We start from the raw sequence: 18,604 nt of genomic DNA, 5'->3' as shown, positions 1-18,604 counted from the left end.
ATGAATTAGAATAGGCACGGCACAGTCAATAGGCAACAACAAAATTGAAGACAGCACTTAATATATATACAACGTGAATATGAGTTCAAAGAATGTTAAAGGAAAAATCTGAAATTTGGAATTAAGAATAAAACACTACAAAAGAACATAAATTTAACATGAATTTATCAAAAGATGAAAAACATAAAACCCTTCACTACCCACATGTTCATACAACCCTTATGGTGAATAGAGACTCTCCCCTTACATCAATTCAGTAGTTTTCTATCATCTGATCATCAATTCTCACTCAAACCCTAATTTCTCATAATCTCACAAATCATCCTAAAACATGTTAGATGCAATCTAATGATCTACAAACTTAATATTAGTGAAAGATAGTCTCACCCTTACCTTAGAATTTTTTTTTTTTTTGAAATCAAAAGCAGCGTTCTTCGTTCCTAGGGTTCTCTCTCGGAGTTCTCCTCTTTCTTCTCTTCTCTCTTATTCTCCTCTTTTCCAAAAAGCGGTTTAACGTAAAACTCTTTCTAAACTAAGCTTCCTTATTTATAATACTAAAATATTCTTCCCAAATCTATTTAGGCCCAACAACTTATTTTCTTTCTATTCTAACCCCCAATTCTGCTCACACTAATAATCCTCATATTCTAATAAATAATAGAATAATGCTACATAATAAAATACTAACACCTCATATATACATAAATAAATCATATAAATAGACTCTAACTTAATAAAAATAATTAAATAAAAGGAGGGCATTACATCGCACGGGTTTTCTCGACCATAATAGAGACCAATAAATAATCTTTAACCCGTAAGATCATTGGTATGGTAGAAAATATTTTCTTCAAAAAAAAAGCAAGAGGATAGGAATGAAATTGGTGTGCAATGCATTTTTTTAGATGGAATTTGTTAGGTTAAATAATTGCAAACCTAATAAAGCAAATAAGCGGGAAAAAATTAGATTAAGTTGCTGCAGACGTAACAAAATTAATAAATAAGGAGGCAAGAGGATAGGAATGAAATTGGTGTGCAATGCATTTTTTAGATGGAATTTGTTAGGTTAAATAATTGCAAACCTAATAAAGCAAATGAGCGGGAAAAAAATTAGGTTAAGTTGCTGCAGACGTAACAAAATTAATAAATAAGGACGTGTGTCGCACGGGTTTTCTAAACTATAATAGAGACCAATAAATAATCTTTAACCCGTAAGATCATTGATATGGTAGAAAATATTTTCTTCAAAAAAAAAGACAAGAGGATAGGAATGAAATTGGTGTGCAATGCATTTTTTTAGATGGAATTTGTTAGGTTATAATTGCAAACCTAATAAAGCAAATGAGCGGGAAAAAATTAGGTTAAGTTGTTGCAGACGTAACAAAATTAATAAATAAGGATGAACGGAAAAAAATTAGGTTAAGTTGCTGCAAACGTAATAAAATTAATAAATAAGGATGAAATAATCAACTTCCCGTGCATCGCACGGGTCCAAATACTAGTAGAAATTATAATAGGAAATTACTCATGAATTTATTCCCATCTCCATGGGAACTTTATTCCCACCTTTTTTTTTTGGGAAATTTTTTTTATTCCCAAGAACGTTTTATACCGGGAATAAAATTTAGTAAACTTGCAACAAAGATAGGCATGTTCCTTAATACGTGATCCCTAAAAAAAAATCCTTAACATGTGGTATTTTTTATTGGCTTGACTGTGATTTAGGGATGGCAATGGGTACCCATTGGGCAAGGTACCATAGTGTCCATCCCCATACCCGCGTTTTTAAAAAATCCCCATACCCGGGCCCATACCCTCGTGGGCAACAAGTTTGGTGCCCGTCCTCATACCCTATGGGTATCTAAGTGCCCGTACCCGCACCCATTACCCGCACTTTCACAACAAAAAGATAATAAATACCAAAAAATATCACAACAAATTAAAATATGATATGAAATCTTCTAAATCAACATATAAAATATTACGCATCATATTATTTGGCCAAATAAAAAGCATCTAAAATATAAAAAACAAGTGCATATTACAAAAAATATCAAAGACTTAGGATTAATTAACTAACTTTAATATAAATAAAATTATTCGCATGGTGTATATAATGTGTGGGCATGGGGCGGGGTGGGCACTAGAGTGCCCGTACCCGCACCCATACCCGTTCAAATTTGTGGGTAATTACCCGTGCCCAGGCCCATATCCAATAATGCGGGTATTTACCCGCCCATCGTGGATATTTTTTGCGGGTATCCAATGGGCTTGGGTCCAATTGCCATCCCTACTGTGATTTCATTCTTAATTGCTACACTTAATAGTCTTAATCAAACCAAACTAATGTAATAGTGTGCGTGGGTAAAAACTAAAAACCAAAGCTTCTTCATAGCGGTGCTAGGGAACTAGCATATCGGAACGAAAATAGTTGAATTTCACACTTCAAATTTTGCGTTTACTTGTACCCCACGTTTCTATCGCAATCCTATCTCCGAAGGTAAATTTTTACTCTTCAAATTTTGTTGCTTTATTAATAAGTGTCTGTATTTTAATCTTTCACTGTCTCATAATCTCACCTTGCCGATTAGGTATTTTTATCACCGGTGAACGTAAAAGAAACCCTAGCATAAAGGTGTGTTATGGATTTCGACGACCTAGAAGTGCCAAGCCAGGCCACTACTCGAGTTTCAAGATTCGCGCCAAAATCATCAAAACTCAAACCTAAAAAAGAACCACAACCCGTTCCCAAAGAAGAGCCACGAGAAATAGATTTAACTGCCGAACAGAACGAAGATTGCATTGAAACTATCACGCCGACTCAGATGAAGTCCGAACATAATGGTACTGTGAAAATTGAAGCTGAATCCAAGTCTGAAGCTGAACATGATTCAAGAAAAGTCGATTCCGTGGATGTAGAAATGACTGAGGCTGAAAAGGATTCAACACAAGTCAATCCAATGGATGAAGACAACAAAGAAGACACAGTCGTGCGTGAAATTGATGTATTCTTTTCTCCTTCTATTGATGATGACACTAAGGTTTGTTACTGCTTCTGTATGTTGGATTATGGATTCCACATTTTACATTAGTAGTCTAATTTATTTATTTTTTGTGTACTTTTAGTTGTACGTTATGCAATATCCTTTGAGACCTTCATGGCGACCATATGAACTCGATGAACGATGTGAAGAGGTATGTTCTTTCTTTTTTTTCTTTTCAGGAAAAAGTTTTGCAATCCCATTGACTAGTTATTATGTTTTTGACTGTGCAGGTCAGGTTGAAACCTGATAGTTTAGATGTTGCGGTTGATTTATCTGTTGATTTGGAATCAAGTACTGTTGACAGAGAATTTTTGAATACACTCAAATATACGAAGCAGGTCTTTTCATTATATCTTACATTGTTTGATTATACGATGCTATAAAAGTTAACGGGCCAATTGCCGCCAAGATCAGCAATTCGGTGTATATGTTTTCATATATCAATAATTTAGAGAGATTGGTGGCATCTTGTTGACTACTTCATAGTTTCGAATCCACGACTCTAGAATATATCAATGCTCCTTGATAATATATGCATCTTTGAAATAGGTCAAGGCTTATTACTTTTGCTAGCTTTTGTAATCATATGATGTGGTATGTAGCACCAGAGAAAGGAGACTCCGGCTTAAGTCTTGAATTACTGATTAGGATTATTTTATCTTCTTAAATTTCTATTAATTAGGATTTTCTGATTAGGATTACTCTATCTGTTTTAACTTGATAAGATTCCGCATAACATAATTCTTATATATGAAAGTGTGATCAAGATATCTTCATTATTTGTGGCCTTTATAAGGATGGACCTAGGATTAGAATTATCATAAATTATTCACGACAATTGATACACTTAAATTTTCAATAAGTTGAAACTTATGTTAGTGTAGTGTGTCATTGTTTACTTTCTGCGTCTGAGCATAGGTTTAAGATGATGTTTTCTGTACCTATATATTTTTTTTTGTTGCGGTTCAATTGCAGAAGTGTGTTTGATTAGAAACTCTGCTGCTATGCTCTGAAAAAGCATATTGTTTCTTGAAATATATGATTTAATGTTGAATGCAAAATGTTTTGTATTTGTTTATAAAGTTGTCTCAGAGGAGTATTATACACCGTAGACTGTACGTAACTTATGAATTCGCTACTATATTTTTATTCTGCCAGACTCTATCAACTACGTTGAAGCCATCTCCTGCAAATGGCTGCGCTGTTGGACTTCTTATGGGAGATAAGGTACTCGTGTCTCATTCTATTCTGCGATGTCTGGTTTTGTTTAAAAGTAGTATACTACATGAACAACATTGTCTTAGGTATTCCATCACTATGTGGAAGACTGCTATCCTATTTATTGAACATTTAATTCTTCTTCAATAAATTTGGGACGGGTGAGTTTTGTAAAGATGCTTTTGAGGATGATTTTCTTGTTTTGAGATGGATTATAGCTTATTTAGGTTTTGAACTAGAGTAGTGGAAATTAATTAATGTGTTTCTTATAGAAAAGCTAATCCAGCTAGGAATGTGTAAGTAGGTATGTTTCAATGAGTTGTGAAAAAGGGGAAAAGGAGGAAAGATTAAAACACAGTGATACCTTAAAATCAACATCCTCCTGATCGGATGTATGTGTTAGATCCTACACGAACAACCCAATTGGCTACCCTCACTTTCACTTATCGACTCTATGATTCATTTATGTCTTGTGTCGTCTTTTCTCTTCTGAATTCTGATAACTCGAGGGTTTTATGCATTTTATCACCAGGATACTCAACTTGCTTGTTTAGAATATTTCAGAGTTCCGACCTACTATTATTATGTTCAACTTTGTTATTTATGCCTTCTTGTTGCTTATGATAACATGAGAGATTTAGGAATTACATCATGGAGATACTTTAGTTGATAATTTGGGAAGATTTTAAAATTTGACTGCTTCTATCTTGGTTGCAGCTGCACCTTCATCCAATTCATGCAGTTGTGCAGCTCCGACCATCACGACATTATCTTGATTCTGGTGGCTCAGAAAAGAATAATGTTGCTACGTCAAATATGCAGGTATTGTGGTTGTTACTGATATCTAGAAAAGATTGCACACGTATAAGCTGCACGAATTGTAATTTTTGCAGGATAGCACTAATGTCTTGATAATCTTAAAATATTTTTCTACACCCTTTTTACAACAAGTATAACCAAATCTTCCCCACATTCTATCATAGACCAAACGACACTCTATCATCAATCATTTTGATAGCCAAACAATTGACCTCTAAATCTTCCTTGATAGTTTTAGTTTCACCTATAGTTAAAAAACCCCCTATGTTCACACATACTTGGTGATTGTAATCTCCTTCGTAAGAATATGACAAGCCAAAAATCTTTAGTCGCTTCTGCATGTTTGTGGGAACATTGTCTTTTCAGTTGATATGTTCAATTTAATTTTTAGTCATTAGCATCTTTGTTACTCCTCATCAGGGTTTAGTTTACAAGCACTCCTGTTGAAGGACCACCAAACCTCTACCTCAGTTTTATTTTGTACCTTATATATCAAGTTGCTGTTTCCTTCAAACCTAATGCATGTTTTTATGCCATCAAATGATTCACGGAGACGGAGCCAACACAACCTAGCAGGAAAAGTCTTTTGTTGTTGTTGTCTGTCTGCAATCTGTCAAAGCATATTTGGGTATCCAATTAGTTAATTGATTTTGTTTCTTTGTTGCAGAATAAGCGGATGGAGCCTTCAAAGAGTAATGGTGATGAGGTATAATAGTTGTTAAAACAGTAATGTAATTTACCATAGCAGTTTTTGGTCATAATAGAGGTTATATCAATTTACAATCAGTCTTCCATGTTCTTGTTAGCAATTTAAAATGAACATAAATTTTAGAAAATAAAAATTGGAATTATATTAAGCAAGCATATGGGAAACTCTTCCATTTTCACTTTCATTTTCCCTCCTGTTTTAACTAGTCTTTTTCACTCTATCTTGTGCAGTGTTGGGTTCCTCTCAAGTACCATGGTTGCAAGAGTGATATCTCATCTATATATTTTCAGCAAATGGTGGCACACAAAAGTTTTCCCATAAACTTTGAAATGAGCGCGTAAGAATATGTCCTTTTATTCTTTTGTACTCTCTTTTATATGAAAATGTAAATTTACCATGCTTGTTAATATTTGAATGGTTCAAGGTATGATTACATTACTGCACTCTGTCGTGAAGTGAGCCACAACGGTTTAACTAAAGGTCCTTCTACAAGGTAATGTCTTCCTTTTAATATGAAGCAGTCATTTTTAATTAATTTTAGCCCTTAGTTCTGATTGCAAATTTGTCATCTTTATGTTGTAGCGCAATTGCCCTCGTCTCTCATCTTTATTGTTGTATTCTTCCTCACCTTGATTTTGTCTCCTCGATAATATGTTTATTTTTCTTATAATGCTATATTGATTTTGTTCAGGCATCTTCTATCATTGCCGGTGGAAAAGCGTCTTGAGACATTGCTTATTGAGGTTTGGCATTGATTACTTCCTATAATCGGATAGAGTAATATTCCATCTATAATGTATTTTTTAAACTTATCTAACATAACACTTTATGATAGGGCCCTCCACTTCATCGTTTTAGTGCTATCAAGTACTTTGCTCCTGAATACTCTAATGAGGAACTGCTGAGTTTTCTGCAGAAGCATGCACTATTGCTGCAGGGATACTGGGTTCCTAGAGGTAGCTTGTTGTACCCTAACGGAGGTGTAGAATCGTTGGCAAGAAATTATGTCCTCGTATTGTTTCACAAAAGTTTGAAAGTTCGGTTTGCTGATGTGAGAATATGGAGCGATCGCGTGAAACACTTTCTGAAACAATTTGCTTTGGAACAAGTTGATCTAAAACGCGTCAAGTATTGGAAGTTCAAAGAGCTTTCAGATGAGTCCTTTATAAAAGAATTTCCTAATGTTGTTATACAACAAGAAGAAATTTTTAAGATTTTGGAAGAAGAGGTAACTAAAGTTGTCTATGATATTGGAAAACACAAACCTAGCAAAGTGCGGTAACGAACAATGATGTCAACAATGCTCTTGTTATTTAAGTTTCATCTGAATTTCCTCTTAGTTTGTATTTAGTAGTTTTTGCCTGTTTGTTTTCTAGTTTGATTTGAATTAATGTTACAATTCATATGCTATGAAATACTTCTTTAATACATAACATCTTGGTGGATGTACATGAATCATCATTGGTGCTTAAGACTTTCAATTCAATTATGGATTTAAGACGATATACAACAACATACATTTGACCATGTGTAAAAGCTCGTCTTAGTCGGTTCAAACTAACATATGTTACGTTTGTCCTCGACTTTTATTAATAATCAATCCAAAACACAAACACAATAGAAACCGGCGTAGTTGAAATATAGAGCTTAATTTCATACACTGTCAAGAGTACAAAATTTTATAATGTCAACAAATCACAACCACTCAATTTTTTATCCTAATTACCGATACTTTGAGGGTTTATTCATCTAAAGAAATGGAAACTACCACTAGAGATTCAAGTTTGTCTACGGTTTTCAAAAATCAGAAAATAACCCAACCCTCACCCTGGTTTAGTTTAGAGATACCATCATTTGGGTAGTTAAGCTCGTGTGTCAAAACAACTTATTAATTTAATCTATCTTATGTTAGTTTCCCCCATGTGAATGTATGTGTTGTTGTTCTTCTTCTTCTTGAATTGCCATGCCATTTTATGTTTCTCAAGGTCCTCTAGGCTAGAGGCAAGTTTGTAAGTGATTGGGATATGGAAAACCACTTTTGAAAAGCTAAAAACTGATTTTTATACTGGTATAATCGATTACATCATCAACAATTTATTATTATATGCAGGGTCGGAGTTCGAACCCCGAACACATCATATATCCCCTTAAAAAGTTAATTATAGCCATTAAACAACCAAAAAATTTGTTAAATATTTTTTTGTTAAAAGGAAAAATTGTTAAATACATTAACAAAATTTTTGTTTTCAAGAAAAATGACTTATTTTAAGTTGTTGAATTCGAGGTTCAATTTTAATATATGAAGCTCATAATTCAAATTTAAACCGCCTATTTGTTTTAGATTTGAAAGAAAAAAATGATTTTTCTATTTTTTTTTAATATTAATTTTTTTTTAAATTTACTCAAAAATAGTAGAAGTTATTTCAAACTTATTTATAAGTTAAAAGATAATTTGACATTCACTAACTTCATATAGATTTGAAATAATAAAAATCACATTTTTTTCAAATAGATATCTCTCAAAAATGATTTTTATGAGAAACTATTGAAAATAGCTTCTTATTTTAGAGATTTTTTGAAATTTCATCCTCCAAAGAAAGTAGACAAAATGATGAAATACCTAGGATGACATTTTATGAAGAGCTACTTCTTTTTTAATCTAAATAAAAGAGATGTGTTCCATCTTTTCTAAGTTGACTCAAATTTAAACTGACTTGGATAAAATATAATACTTTGTTTTTATAAATTTTTCATTTTTATTTAATTTTAAAAATAGACAACTAATTTCTATACAGTTTTATCGTAATAAATGAGTACCGTACGTAACTCAACATCCAATAAAACAGCAACAAAATTATTTATCAACTTTAAATCGTAATAAATGAGTACCGTACGTAACTCAACATCCAATAAAACAGCAACAAAATTATTTATCAACTTTAAAATCCAAAACAAGCATTCAAATATACATTTTTTTTTACTATATAGAATAGCAAAAATGTGTAATTCTGTTCGATTATTATGGAAGAGAAGCCTTCATTATATACGCTTTAGTTGCTCGTACCCTTCTACTCTCACCAATGTGGGACATTTTCTGTTTTCCAACTCAGAAGTAAAGAACTAAGATAGACTATAAGATAACATTGAAGTTCACGCATATAAATATAAAGGGCAAATATATTGTACACCCATTTACCCATACAAATTGAGAACTGATGTAATGAAATAAAAACCATTAGATAAAAATCAATTGAATGGATGGTCAGAGAGCTTATATTACCCTCTGCAGTCACTGTAGTAATAAGAATAGAATATGCTATAGATTAGACCACAACTGATTTAGATCGTAATTAATCTCAGAAGTCATTGATTTAAACCACCGTCAATAATGAATCTTTATTCTGTCTACAATACTCAACACAGATGATTCCTTTGGACAAAAAAGGAGATTATTACCTTCTTTTCAAATTAAGCAAATGATGCCATTACAGCCTCCTACACAACAAGATAATCTGAAATTATAAGTCTACACTTAACCAAATTATCTTCTTGGTAACTTTGTTATTCAAAAATTTCCAAGTGACAAAGAGATACTTTCGGTAGAAAACATTTTATTCCCAACAACATCCTTGACATTTTGGAAAACTTAATAGACAAGTAAGCATGCAGGAGCTGGATAACTCGTAAGATCTATGACAAACTATACTGTGAAAAACTAAATTCGTTAATGATATGAATATTAAGTGTTGCCGCATAAGCACTTTCATGTAATTCGTTGTCCCGAAAAATCTATCCGCGAATGCATTGCGAATGGAAAACTAACTTGCTGGCACATATAGTAATGCAACTTTCCATCCGTGTATTCCGCTCAATACATGATTTAATTGGCTGATTGCAAAATCGAGATGATTTCTTGAGAAAATCAGTCGCTATATTTAGCATCACTCTTAATGAAAAGACCATATCAGTGAAACTGATTCCAAAATAAGGTTGAATGGAAAATTAAGAAAAAATAAAATTCGGAGACCAAAAGCTGAGTTTTAAAATTGGGAAACAAATCTTAATAAAAAATAGGGTGGTAAAAAATACATTTAAATCTTTATTCTAACATTTAATGTTTCATGTTTCTAATCTAAGGTGGTTAAACTTTATTTTTTTTTAAAAAGATCAAAATGGAATATATTACTATGAGCAAACTATCATCCCAGCACAAGATTTACCAGAGAAGAAAGCCAAAAACTACAACACACGTTCAAAAGAATGGAACAGAAGTTTGCCAATACCCAAACAAAAAAACAAATTTTGGCATCAATTATGAAAACTATAATGAAAAACACAAATTTAGCCTTAAACCACCAGATAGATAGAAGCTTGATATTTATTCTCCACAAGTTGAAGAAGAGAATCTTTTTTACCGTTGAATATCTTGTCTCCTTCCAAATCACCCAAGAACTAGCAAACCAAATCAGATGCATGAAAGAACACCTTGATTTAACATGTCCTGAAAAGGTACCAAACTGATAAAAATGATCCAATAAATTAGGAGGAGTGAAGAGGGTGGGAGCAACTAAAATGGATATAATGGAGAGTGATCAATAGAGTGTTCAAACGTCGAGTTGGGTTGACATTTATCAAACCTGTTATTCGACACAATAAAATTTCATTGATTTAAGTTGGGTAATAAATTATACATTATGGACGGAAATTGGTCTTTCACTTTAAAATCCGGAATGGCCTTTTTCCATGAGAAAAGGTATCTCAAGAAATCATCGACTCGTGGACAGAAATTGGTCTTTCACATTAAAATTCAGAATGGCCTTTTTCCATAAGTTTTTCAATTTTAAGCTTTGGCATTCGTAAATAACTGAAAATAAACATATAAAACAAAAATAAAAGGACAAAAAGATGAAAATAACTCATTTCATTGATATTTGAATAATGAGAAATGTTAACTTGTGCCCTTAAGGCACAAGATAAGGAACCCAACATAGTAACTTTTTGTTGGAATGTGTGCATTCAATTTAATTTTTGAATTTATAATGAATAGAATGAACAAAATTTGAGGGAATATTTCTATTTTTGGATTCCTTATCTTGTGCGCTAAGGGCACAAGTTTAGGGCACAAGTTAACATGACCCTTGAATAATACATTACAATAATTTTGAAGTCTTTAAAACTTTTTACATAAAAACCTAAAATTATTCCTAATCTTATTACATAAGAACCTAAAACTATTTCTAGGGGGTAAGCTATACCAGTGGCTCCGGCTGATAGGACATACCAGCAGCTTCACTGTTGGAGGGGAGACAGGGGCGGAGGAAAGAGGAGGGCGGGAAGATGAAACCAATGCCCCTGAGCCCCATTGACCGTTCATACAATCCCTGAAATTTTCCAAAGAGGCTTGTTTCTATGTAAGGAGGAGGAGAGGGTTGTAGAAGGAAGAGGAGGAGAGGGTGGGAGAGGATGGTGTGAGAAATGGTGGGGTTTGGAAGGCTATTTATAGGGAGGGTGGGTCAAAAAACGGTTGGGAGGTCATAAATGTAGTCAAAAAATGTGGTAAAACACGTTTTCTTGACTTGATCACTGACAAAAAACATTTGAAAAACATTTTGCTTGTGGTGCAACCCAACGACCATGACACTGGTGCAATCCGGAAAATACAATCCGGAATGCACCTTTGTTTTCGGGAATGTATTTTCCGGATTAATACGATACTGGTGAACGAGGGAAAAGTTGGCACTTCTTGTAGGGTTAGGGATGTTCCGGATTGTATAATCTGAAAAGCTTCAGCATTGGATTCTTTTGTATGATCCACATTTGCACCGATACTTTATGTGGTCCACAACGCCCAGAAAATAGGGGTCCCTGTTTTCATCACTAGTAAACTACACCAGAAAAAAAAATCATAGAATTCCCTGGCTTTGATCCGAACACCAAGCTAGCGGCAGTCTACTACAACGGCGGAACACCACCCCATCTGTTTAGGATTCGCAACAATGTCACCCACTCCGGGCTGAAGGATGAGCTGGATCAAATCAACCGTCAACTCAACCACAGAGACACGAGTAGGGTGATCGGTGTTGAATACTGATGTCCATTGTCCGACTCAGCCGGATCTCTTCTCTTCAGCCGGATGAAACTCACAAACGATGACGACGTGAGAACCATGTTCTCTGTCTTTGGTCAGCACAATACTAGAGGACCGATCGAGTTGGACGCTTCGTTGGTTAGAACTGCTGAACAAATTCTGAAAAGTTTGCACCGGCCTAGGAACTACGAAGAGATCAGGGCTCTGCTGGAGGGACCAAAGGAAGAATTTAGTTTAGATGATCCGTTATAATATGTTATGTTTTAATTAATCGCGTGTTTTATTTTGTTTTAATTGTGTGTTAGTTATGTGTTGTTTAATATCAAGTTGTTGCATTATGTTTTGAATAATATATATATTATATAAACTTTCATTATGTTTTAATTTACGTCAAAGATGTTCATTTAATCGATAAAATAACCAAAATAAATGAAGTCCGGATTATGAAATCCGGATTCACAGAGGGCGTAAGTGTATTCCGGATTTCGAAATTTGAAACATCTCAGGATAGGATTCTTTTGTGTGATCCACATTGCACCAAGAGTTTATGTGGTCCACAACATCTAAGGACCTCTATAAATACACCATCTCCGGTTTTGAGCTTCAATACCAGCAAAACACACAAACACACCAAAGAAAACCATGCAAATTTTTGTCATCAAGCTGAGGATCTTTCTCACACTGTCACAAATAGATTGCTCTCTATTTGACGGCGTGAAGATCTTCAGCATGCTGTCAAAAATACAAACAAACACACCAAAGAGACCATGCAAATTTTTGTCATTGTGCTGAAGATCTTTATAATGCTGTCGCAAATAGATTGCTCTCTATTTGACTGCATTATGAAGATCTTCAGCATGCTGACAAATATATATATATATATATATATATATATATATATATATATAGTCAGGATCCGTTAACACCAGGTGTCAACAGATTCGTTGACACCAAATCCCAATCGTTCATTTAAATTGATTCAAAGGTTCACATTTATTCACTTACAAACCTCACATGATCTCTCATTCCTTGATTGTACAGGACTAATTCTCTCTAATCTTTTATTGCCGAAAATCAGTGTCGTATCATTCCTCATCTTTCTCCTATGATGATCACTTCCTCAATCACAATTCAGATTCTTTTACATTGATTGTGTAGTGCAGTAGAAAAAACTAGTTTATCAATGTATTAAGGAAAATTATGATATGTCATTATTATTGGCACGCGATTCTAGTATTTGATGAATGAATTAACTAAGTTAATTTTTGTTAGTGGTGATGGAAATTTGGGATGATCACGGAAAGGAATCAAGGCGAAGCATACAAATAAATATAGGTACATGATCTTCTTGTTGATTGCATGTTTTGTTGGGAGGGAAACCTTCTTGATAGGATTACGAGTCCAGAATTGGAGACAAGTAATACCATCACACCATTATTAAGCTACATTCGAAGAGGGTGGGACAAGGGTGAAAGCTTGAGGAAATACTCATCGAAGCCTTAGGCCGAAAGATGATGAAGGATATGGCCACGGATTTTGCAGCAATAAAAGATATTAGAGAGAATTAGTCCTGTACAATTAAGGAATGAGAGATCATGTGAGGTTTGTAAGTGAATAAATGTGAACCTTTGGATCAATTTAAATGAACGATTGGGATTTGGTGTCAACGAATCCGTTGACACCTGGTGTCAACGGATCCTGACTATATATATATATATATATAGAAAGATAGTGTTTTATCTTGGTTTTCGGGTGTCAAACATTGATTACGTTTGAACCTTTTAAACCGGTGATATCTTATTTTTTCTTGGGAAGGGAAAAAGTAAGCAAAACCCTTGAGAATCGAGGTCCGGGAGTTGTTTTCGCTACGGGAAGGTGTTAGGCACCCATAACGACTATAGTATCCTATAGGAACCGTCTTTAATTTCTACGCGCGCGCTTTATTTTTAAATGCTATTTTGAAAAGTATTTATTAAACCTAAGAGTTTCTAAATGAAGAATTGGAGGGAGAAGAAAGTTTTTGGATTTTTATTTTAGTTGAATTGAAGGAATTTTGTTCCTTGCCTACGTACCCGTTTAAGGGATCAAATCCACCGTAGTTCTCTTCCAAAAATGTTTTTGTTTTTGTTGGTTGATTTTAAGTTTGAAAATGGAGTTTGAAGAATAGAAAGAGGCCTCAAGGGCATGAGATTTAGGAAAGAGTGGGGTTTGATTAGTTATTTGCAAAAACAAGTCAAAGTATGATTAAAATTTATTGAGATTTGATTAAGAAAATGAAAAGGAAAATCAATGGGGTTTTGACCCCAAGGTTTATTGTGAAAAAGATTTGAGTGAGGTTTGTTCATATTTTTTTGGAAAATTGGTTTTTTCTAAGTCTAAAGCCTAAACATACATCTAAACATACAATCCTACACATACATCTAAACATGCATATTCTAACTATATAGTGATGTGTGTGCATGTGTCGGTGCTTGTGTCGGTGTACATCATTAGAGTCCATTGTCCTTATTACATCATACCCTAGATACATTCTATGGCCTCTTTGCCAAGAAATTAAAAGCATGAAAGTAAAATATTACAAGAATTCCTAAATATTTACATTCTAACTTTGGTACAAATTATATTGTAAGAAAAAATAGAGATGAATGTGGGATGAAATGGAGATGCTTATGAAATGATGAAACATGGAATGAAAGGAGTTAGTAGCACATGACAATATCAAAGGAAATAAAGCAAGAGAAATGTTAGAACATAAAGGGTAGAAAATGAGTGCAAACATGGCTAAAATTTGTTCATAGAATGCAAGAACCATATGACCTATAATTCTCACACTCCAATACATTTTTAAAGGTTTAGAATCAAGTCTTGGAATGGGAATTAAGGCAACATGATTTACTTGGCATTTTAAAACAAACTTCAAGCATATTTGCATTATTTATTTACACAAGTAACTTGTAAACTAAGTAACCTATCAAGATTCATACTCATGCATTAATATCAACACAAACAGTAGCTAAAACTCTCTCAAATCAAGTGGCATAAGTCACAAGTGTTCATCAAGCAATTGGGATTGAAATCAAGCAAAGTTTCATTCATTTTTAGCACAAAATATGACAAAAATAGCAAGAAAATTAACACCTTATTTTTTAACCAATTCAACACATAACAGCATCACAAAAAGGTCAAGAAACTAGTCAAAGACACATGAAAAATTAAATGGAATTTTTAACAAATTTTTTGAGCAAGAAGGTGTGCAAATAGCAAGAAGTGGTGACAAAAATAGCAGAAAACAGGGGAAATTCGCAGGAACACTAAGCCCAAACCCAAGCCCAAGGAGGAAATGGATCCTGGATCCTTCAGGAATCAACGAAGGCCGTTGGATTGATCCAACTGGATCAACCCCTAGATCTAACGGCCAGGACATAAAGCTGGTGAACCAAAACTGAACCAGACCGGTTCAGTCACCTATACAAAGGCTATTGGACCGGTCCAGTCCATTATCACCATTCGTTTCTCTCTCTTTTCTCAGATTTCTCTCGTTCTCTCTTCTTCTCACCCTAACCCTAACGGCGCCGTTCATGGCTTTCACACATCAAACATGATTTTTGGCTCACAAACTATGAATCAATACTCAATTTAACACTGAATGAACATGAATCACTTCGATCTTGCTATCTTTTTGAAGAAAGTGGTTCAAACCGTTCGATCTTGACATTTTTGAAGAGAACGAGTTCGAAACGTTTCGATCTATAAATTCTTTGAAGAAAGATGCTCAAAACGTTTCGATCTACGTGTTTACACAGGTTTGATTTTGGATCTTTACGGTTTTTTAGGGTTTCATCTTTCTTTTCGAATTTTTTCTGAAACAAAACCCTAATTCAAACTACTTTCTTCATTGATTATGGATTTGAACCTCAATTGATGAAATAAACGGTGAATTTTGGACGATTCATATTTCTAGGGTTTCGTTCGAACTTCTTCGAATCTTTTTCAAAATCTTTCTTCAATTCACCGTTTATTCTTGATTTCAAACCTTCGATGATGATTTTGAAGCAAAAACGAGAAGGTTTTTCATGAATATACCTGGATTTGTTTGGAGGTTCGAACGTAAGATACTTGAGCAAGCTTCGGCTTCTTCTGGTGAACTTCGAGACCGAAAATAAATCGGTGTTTTGATCTTCTTCTTCTTCGAATTGTGATCTTGCTTCAATTCCTCTTCTTCTCGTCTCAAAATCCTTCGTGATCGCACAATGTGCTTGAATTGCGAAGGTACGAACTCGATGATGAAGGTTCTTGATGAATCTCTGAGAGTTCGTGTCAATTTCGATTGATTTGCACAATAATTTGTTGAATTAAGCTTCGTGTTGATATGAATTTGATGAATTTCGAAAATCTTGGAAACGGTTAGGGTTTCTGTTATGAATGTTCTTGAAAGTTTTTCTGAGAATTTTTGGTGTTTGATCTTTGATGATCAGAGAGAGAATCTGAAATGTGTTTGTTGAGTTGTAAAAATCTCAGTGGCATGGCAATGATTGGAGCCTTTTATAGGCTGCCAAGTGTATTCCTGGACCAATAAAATGTTGACATGTGGACTTAAGCTTAGTTGGCTTCGGCCTTGCTGTATTTTGGACTTCAGGGACCTTTGTGCAATTCTGAAAAATTGAGGGACTAACCTGCAAAATGGAAAAGACTAAAAGGATAATCTGGACAAGAAAAGGACCACTTTGCAATATTTTGGACAAAAAAGGACTTAAAAAGAAAAACTAAAAAAAAAAATTCGAAAATAATAAAAACTTAAAAGTGAAATTTAAGCTAGGAAAAGGACTTATATGCAAATTTTGGAAATGTTGGGACTTTTAAAAAATAAAATAAAAAAAATGATAAAATTGGATTAAAAAAAGGTAATTTGAAACAAACGTAAAGTGAAACGCCTAAAATTGACGAAACGGACTAAAATGAACCAATGGCCTAAATGAGGTACTTTAAAGTAACCTCTCTCTGCCGAAATTTCATGTGAAATGACCAAAATGCCCCTGGGGCTAAAACGACTAAACATGACTCAGATGCAACTTTAAAATGATTTTTAACAGAGAATTGGAACAAAAGTTTATTTAAACCAACTTAAAAGACTCAGAGACAATTTTTAAGATTTTGAACAGAGTCTTGACACTTGAAAAGACTAAAATGCCCCTAGGGGCAAAACTGACTCGAAATGACTTCAAATGCAATTTTTGAAACGGATTTTGACATGGAATGAAACAGAGACTTATTCAAACTACTTGAAAGGACTCAAACAAAATTTTAAAGATTGGAGGAGATTTTGACATAAGAAATGACTAAAATACCCTTGCATATGAATTTTGCAAATAACATTGAAATAGAATGCAGAGAAAAATGCAATTGATCAGAGACATATCAAATGACTTGAAATGCAAGAAAGGGAAAATTGATTAGTATTTTTAGGTCCAAAATTAGGGTATAACAGCTGCCCCTATTTAAGTTTCTTTGTCCGGAGAGTCAAGAGACGAAGTCTTAGAGTTGACGGGACGAAGATACTTAAATATTAGCATTTGCACTGTTTTTGGACATAAAAATACGCTTTCAGAGTTTCAAAGATATGGATGCCATGTAATACTTTGATTATGAACGTAAGACAAACAACTGGAGTCTATGGAACTTGTCATGTCACTGGGAATTCAGGTGGACATTGACAGGGTAGACCAACCAGGGAGTAGAAAATAGGGTACAAGTTGTTCTTTGGGTCGAACTAGCCACTTGACCAAGGAATACAAAACAAGAGATAGGTGCAAGCTGTTCTTGGGATTGAACTTGGCACTTGACCGGAAACATAGACATATAGGCAGATACGAGCTGTTCCTTGGATCGAACTTGACACTTGGTTGAAGATACAAACAGATAGGCAGACACAAACTGTTCTTTGGATTGAACTGGCCGTTTGGCTGGAGACATAGACAAAAGGGTTGATACAAGCTGTTTCTTTGGATCGAACTTGCTTGTGGGATTATCACCACGTCATGTGGGAAGGTGCAAACTGTTCTTTTAGATCGAACTTGCCGTTTGACCGGTAACAAAGCATAAGCTGGGTGCAAACTGTTCTTTTAGATCGAACTTGTCGTTTGTCCGGAAGCATGGGTATAAGCAGGTACAAGTGGTTCTTTTTGGATCGAACCTGGCACTTGACCATTACAAGATACAAATTGAAAGCCTGGTTTAACAAAATACCGATTGAGGGTAAATTGTCATTGACTTGATTTGAAAATAGACATGACCATTTTTGTTGGCCCAAAAACAAATTGAGATAGAATTGACATTGATTTGAATTGAAAATTGACATTGAAAGAGAGATTGAAAATTGAGATTGAGCAGAGACATAGACATAGACATAGACATTGGATTGGAGAGTTGCAATTGACATTGAAATTGGATTGGAATTGAACTGAAAATTGACATTGACATTGATATTGACATTGACATTGACATTGGATATTGACATTGATATTGACATTGATATTGACATTGAGATTGGATATTGAAATTGGAATTGAAATTGGAGATTGGAAATTGCTTCGAATTGACATTGTATTGAAATTGAAATTGAGATTGCTTCGAATTTGACAGTTGAATTTGAATTTGACAGTTGGAATTGAATTGAATTTGTCATTGGAGTTGGAATTGAAATTGAAATTGAGTTTGACAGTTGACAGT

The 18,604-nt window shown here is 34.1% G+C and overlaps 1 protein-coding gene across 1 annotated transcript; it reads left to right on the top strand.

Moving 5' to 3' along the window:
- Positions 1 to 2,600: 2,600 nt before the first annotated feature.
- LOC146920461 (uncharacterized) lies at positions 2,601 to 7,209 on the top strand. Its single transcript, XM_085710723.1, has 10 exons — positions 2,601 to 3,041; positions 3,127 to 3,195; positions 3,275 to 3,382; positions 4,203 to 4,271; positions 4,980 to 5,084; positions 5,749 to 5,787; positions 6,021 to 6,127; positions 6,215 to 6,283; positions 6,482 to 6,533; positions 6,626 to 7,209. The coding sequence occupies exons 1-10, from the start codon at positions 2,643 to 2,645 to the stop codon at positions 7,070 to 7,072; spliced, it is 1,464 nt and encodes a 487-aa protein (XP_085566849.1). The 5' UTR covers positions 2,601 to 2,642; the 3' UTR covers positions 7,073 to 7,209.
- The last annotated feature ends 11,395 nt before the right edge of the window (positions 7,210 to 18,604 follow it).

This window comes from Medicago sativa, chromosome 5 (assembly GCF_051527215.1).
Source record: "Medicago sativa cultivar Bolivia chromosome 5, Bolivia_mono, whole genome shotgun sequence".
NCBI classification, from domain to species: Eukaryota; Viridiplantae; Streptophyta; class Magnoliopsida; order Fabales; family Fabaceae; genus Medicago; species Medicago sativa.
The sequence above is the reverse complement of the archived record's forward strand: the minus strand, read 5'-3'. Positions and strand labels throughout refer to the sequence as shown.

What these genes read in the sequence shown, in the direction of transcription:
- LOC146920461 (XM_085710723.1), top strand. Translation starts at nt 2,643, where the DNA reads ATGGATTTCGACGACCTAGAAGTGCCAAGCCAGGCCACTACTCGAGTT. An exon ending in CACTCAAATATACGAAGCAG is followed by an intron (nt 3,383 to 4,202) that starts GTCTTTTCATTA and finishes TTATTCTGCCAG; the next exon opens with ACTCTATCAACTACGTTGAA. An exon ending in ATAAACTTTGAAATGAGCGC is followed by an intron (nt 6,128 to 6,214) that starts GTAAGAATATGT and finishes GAATGGTTCAAG; the next exon opens with GTATGATTACATTACTGCAC.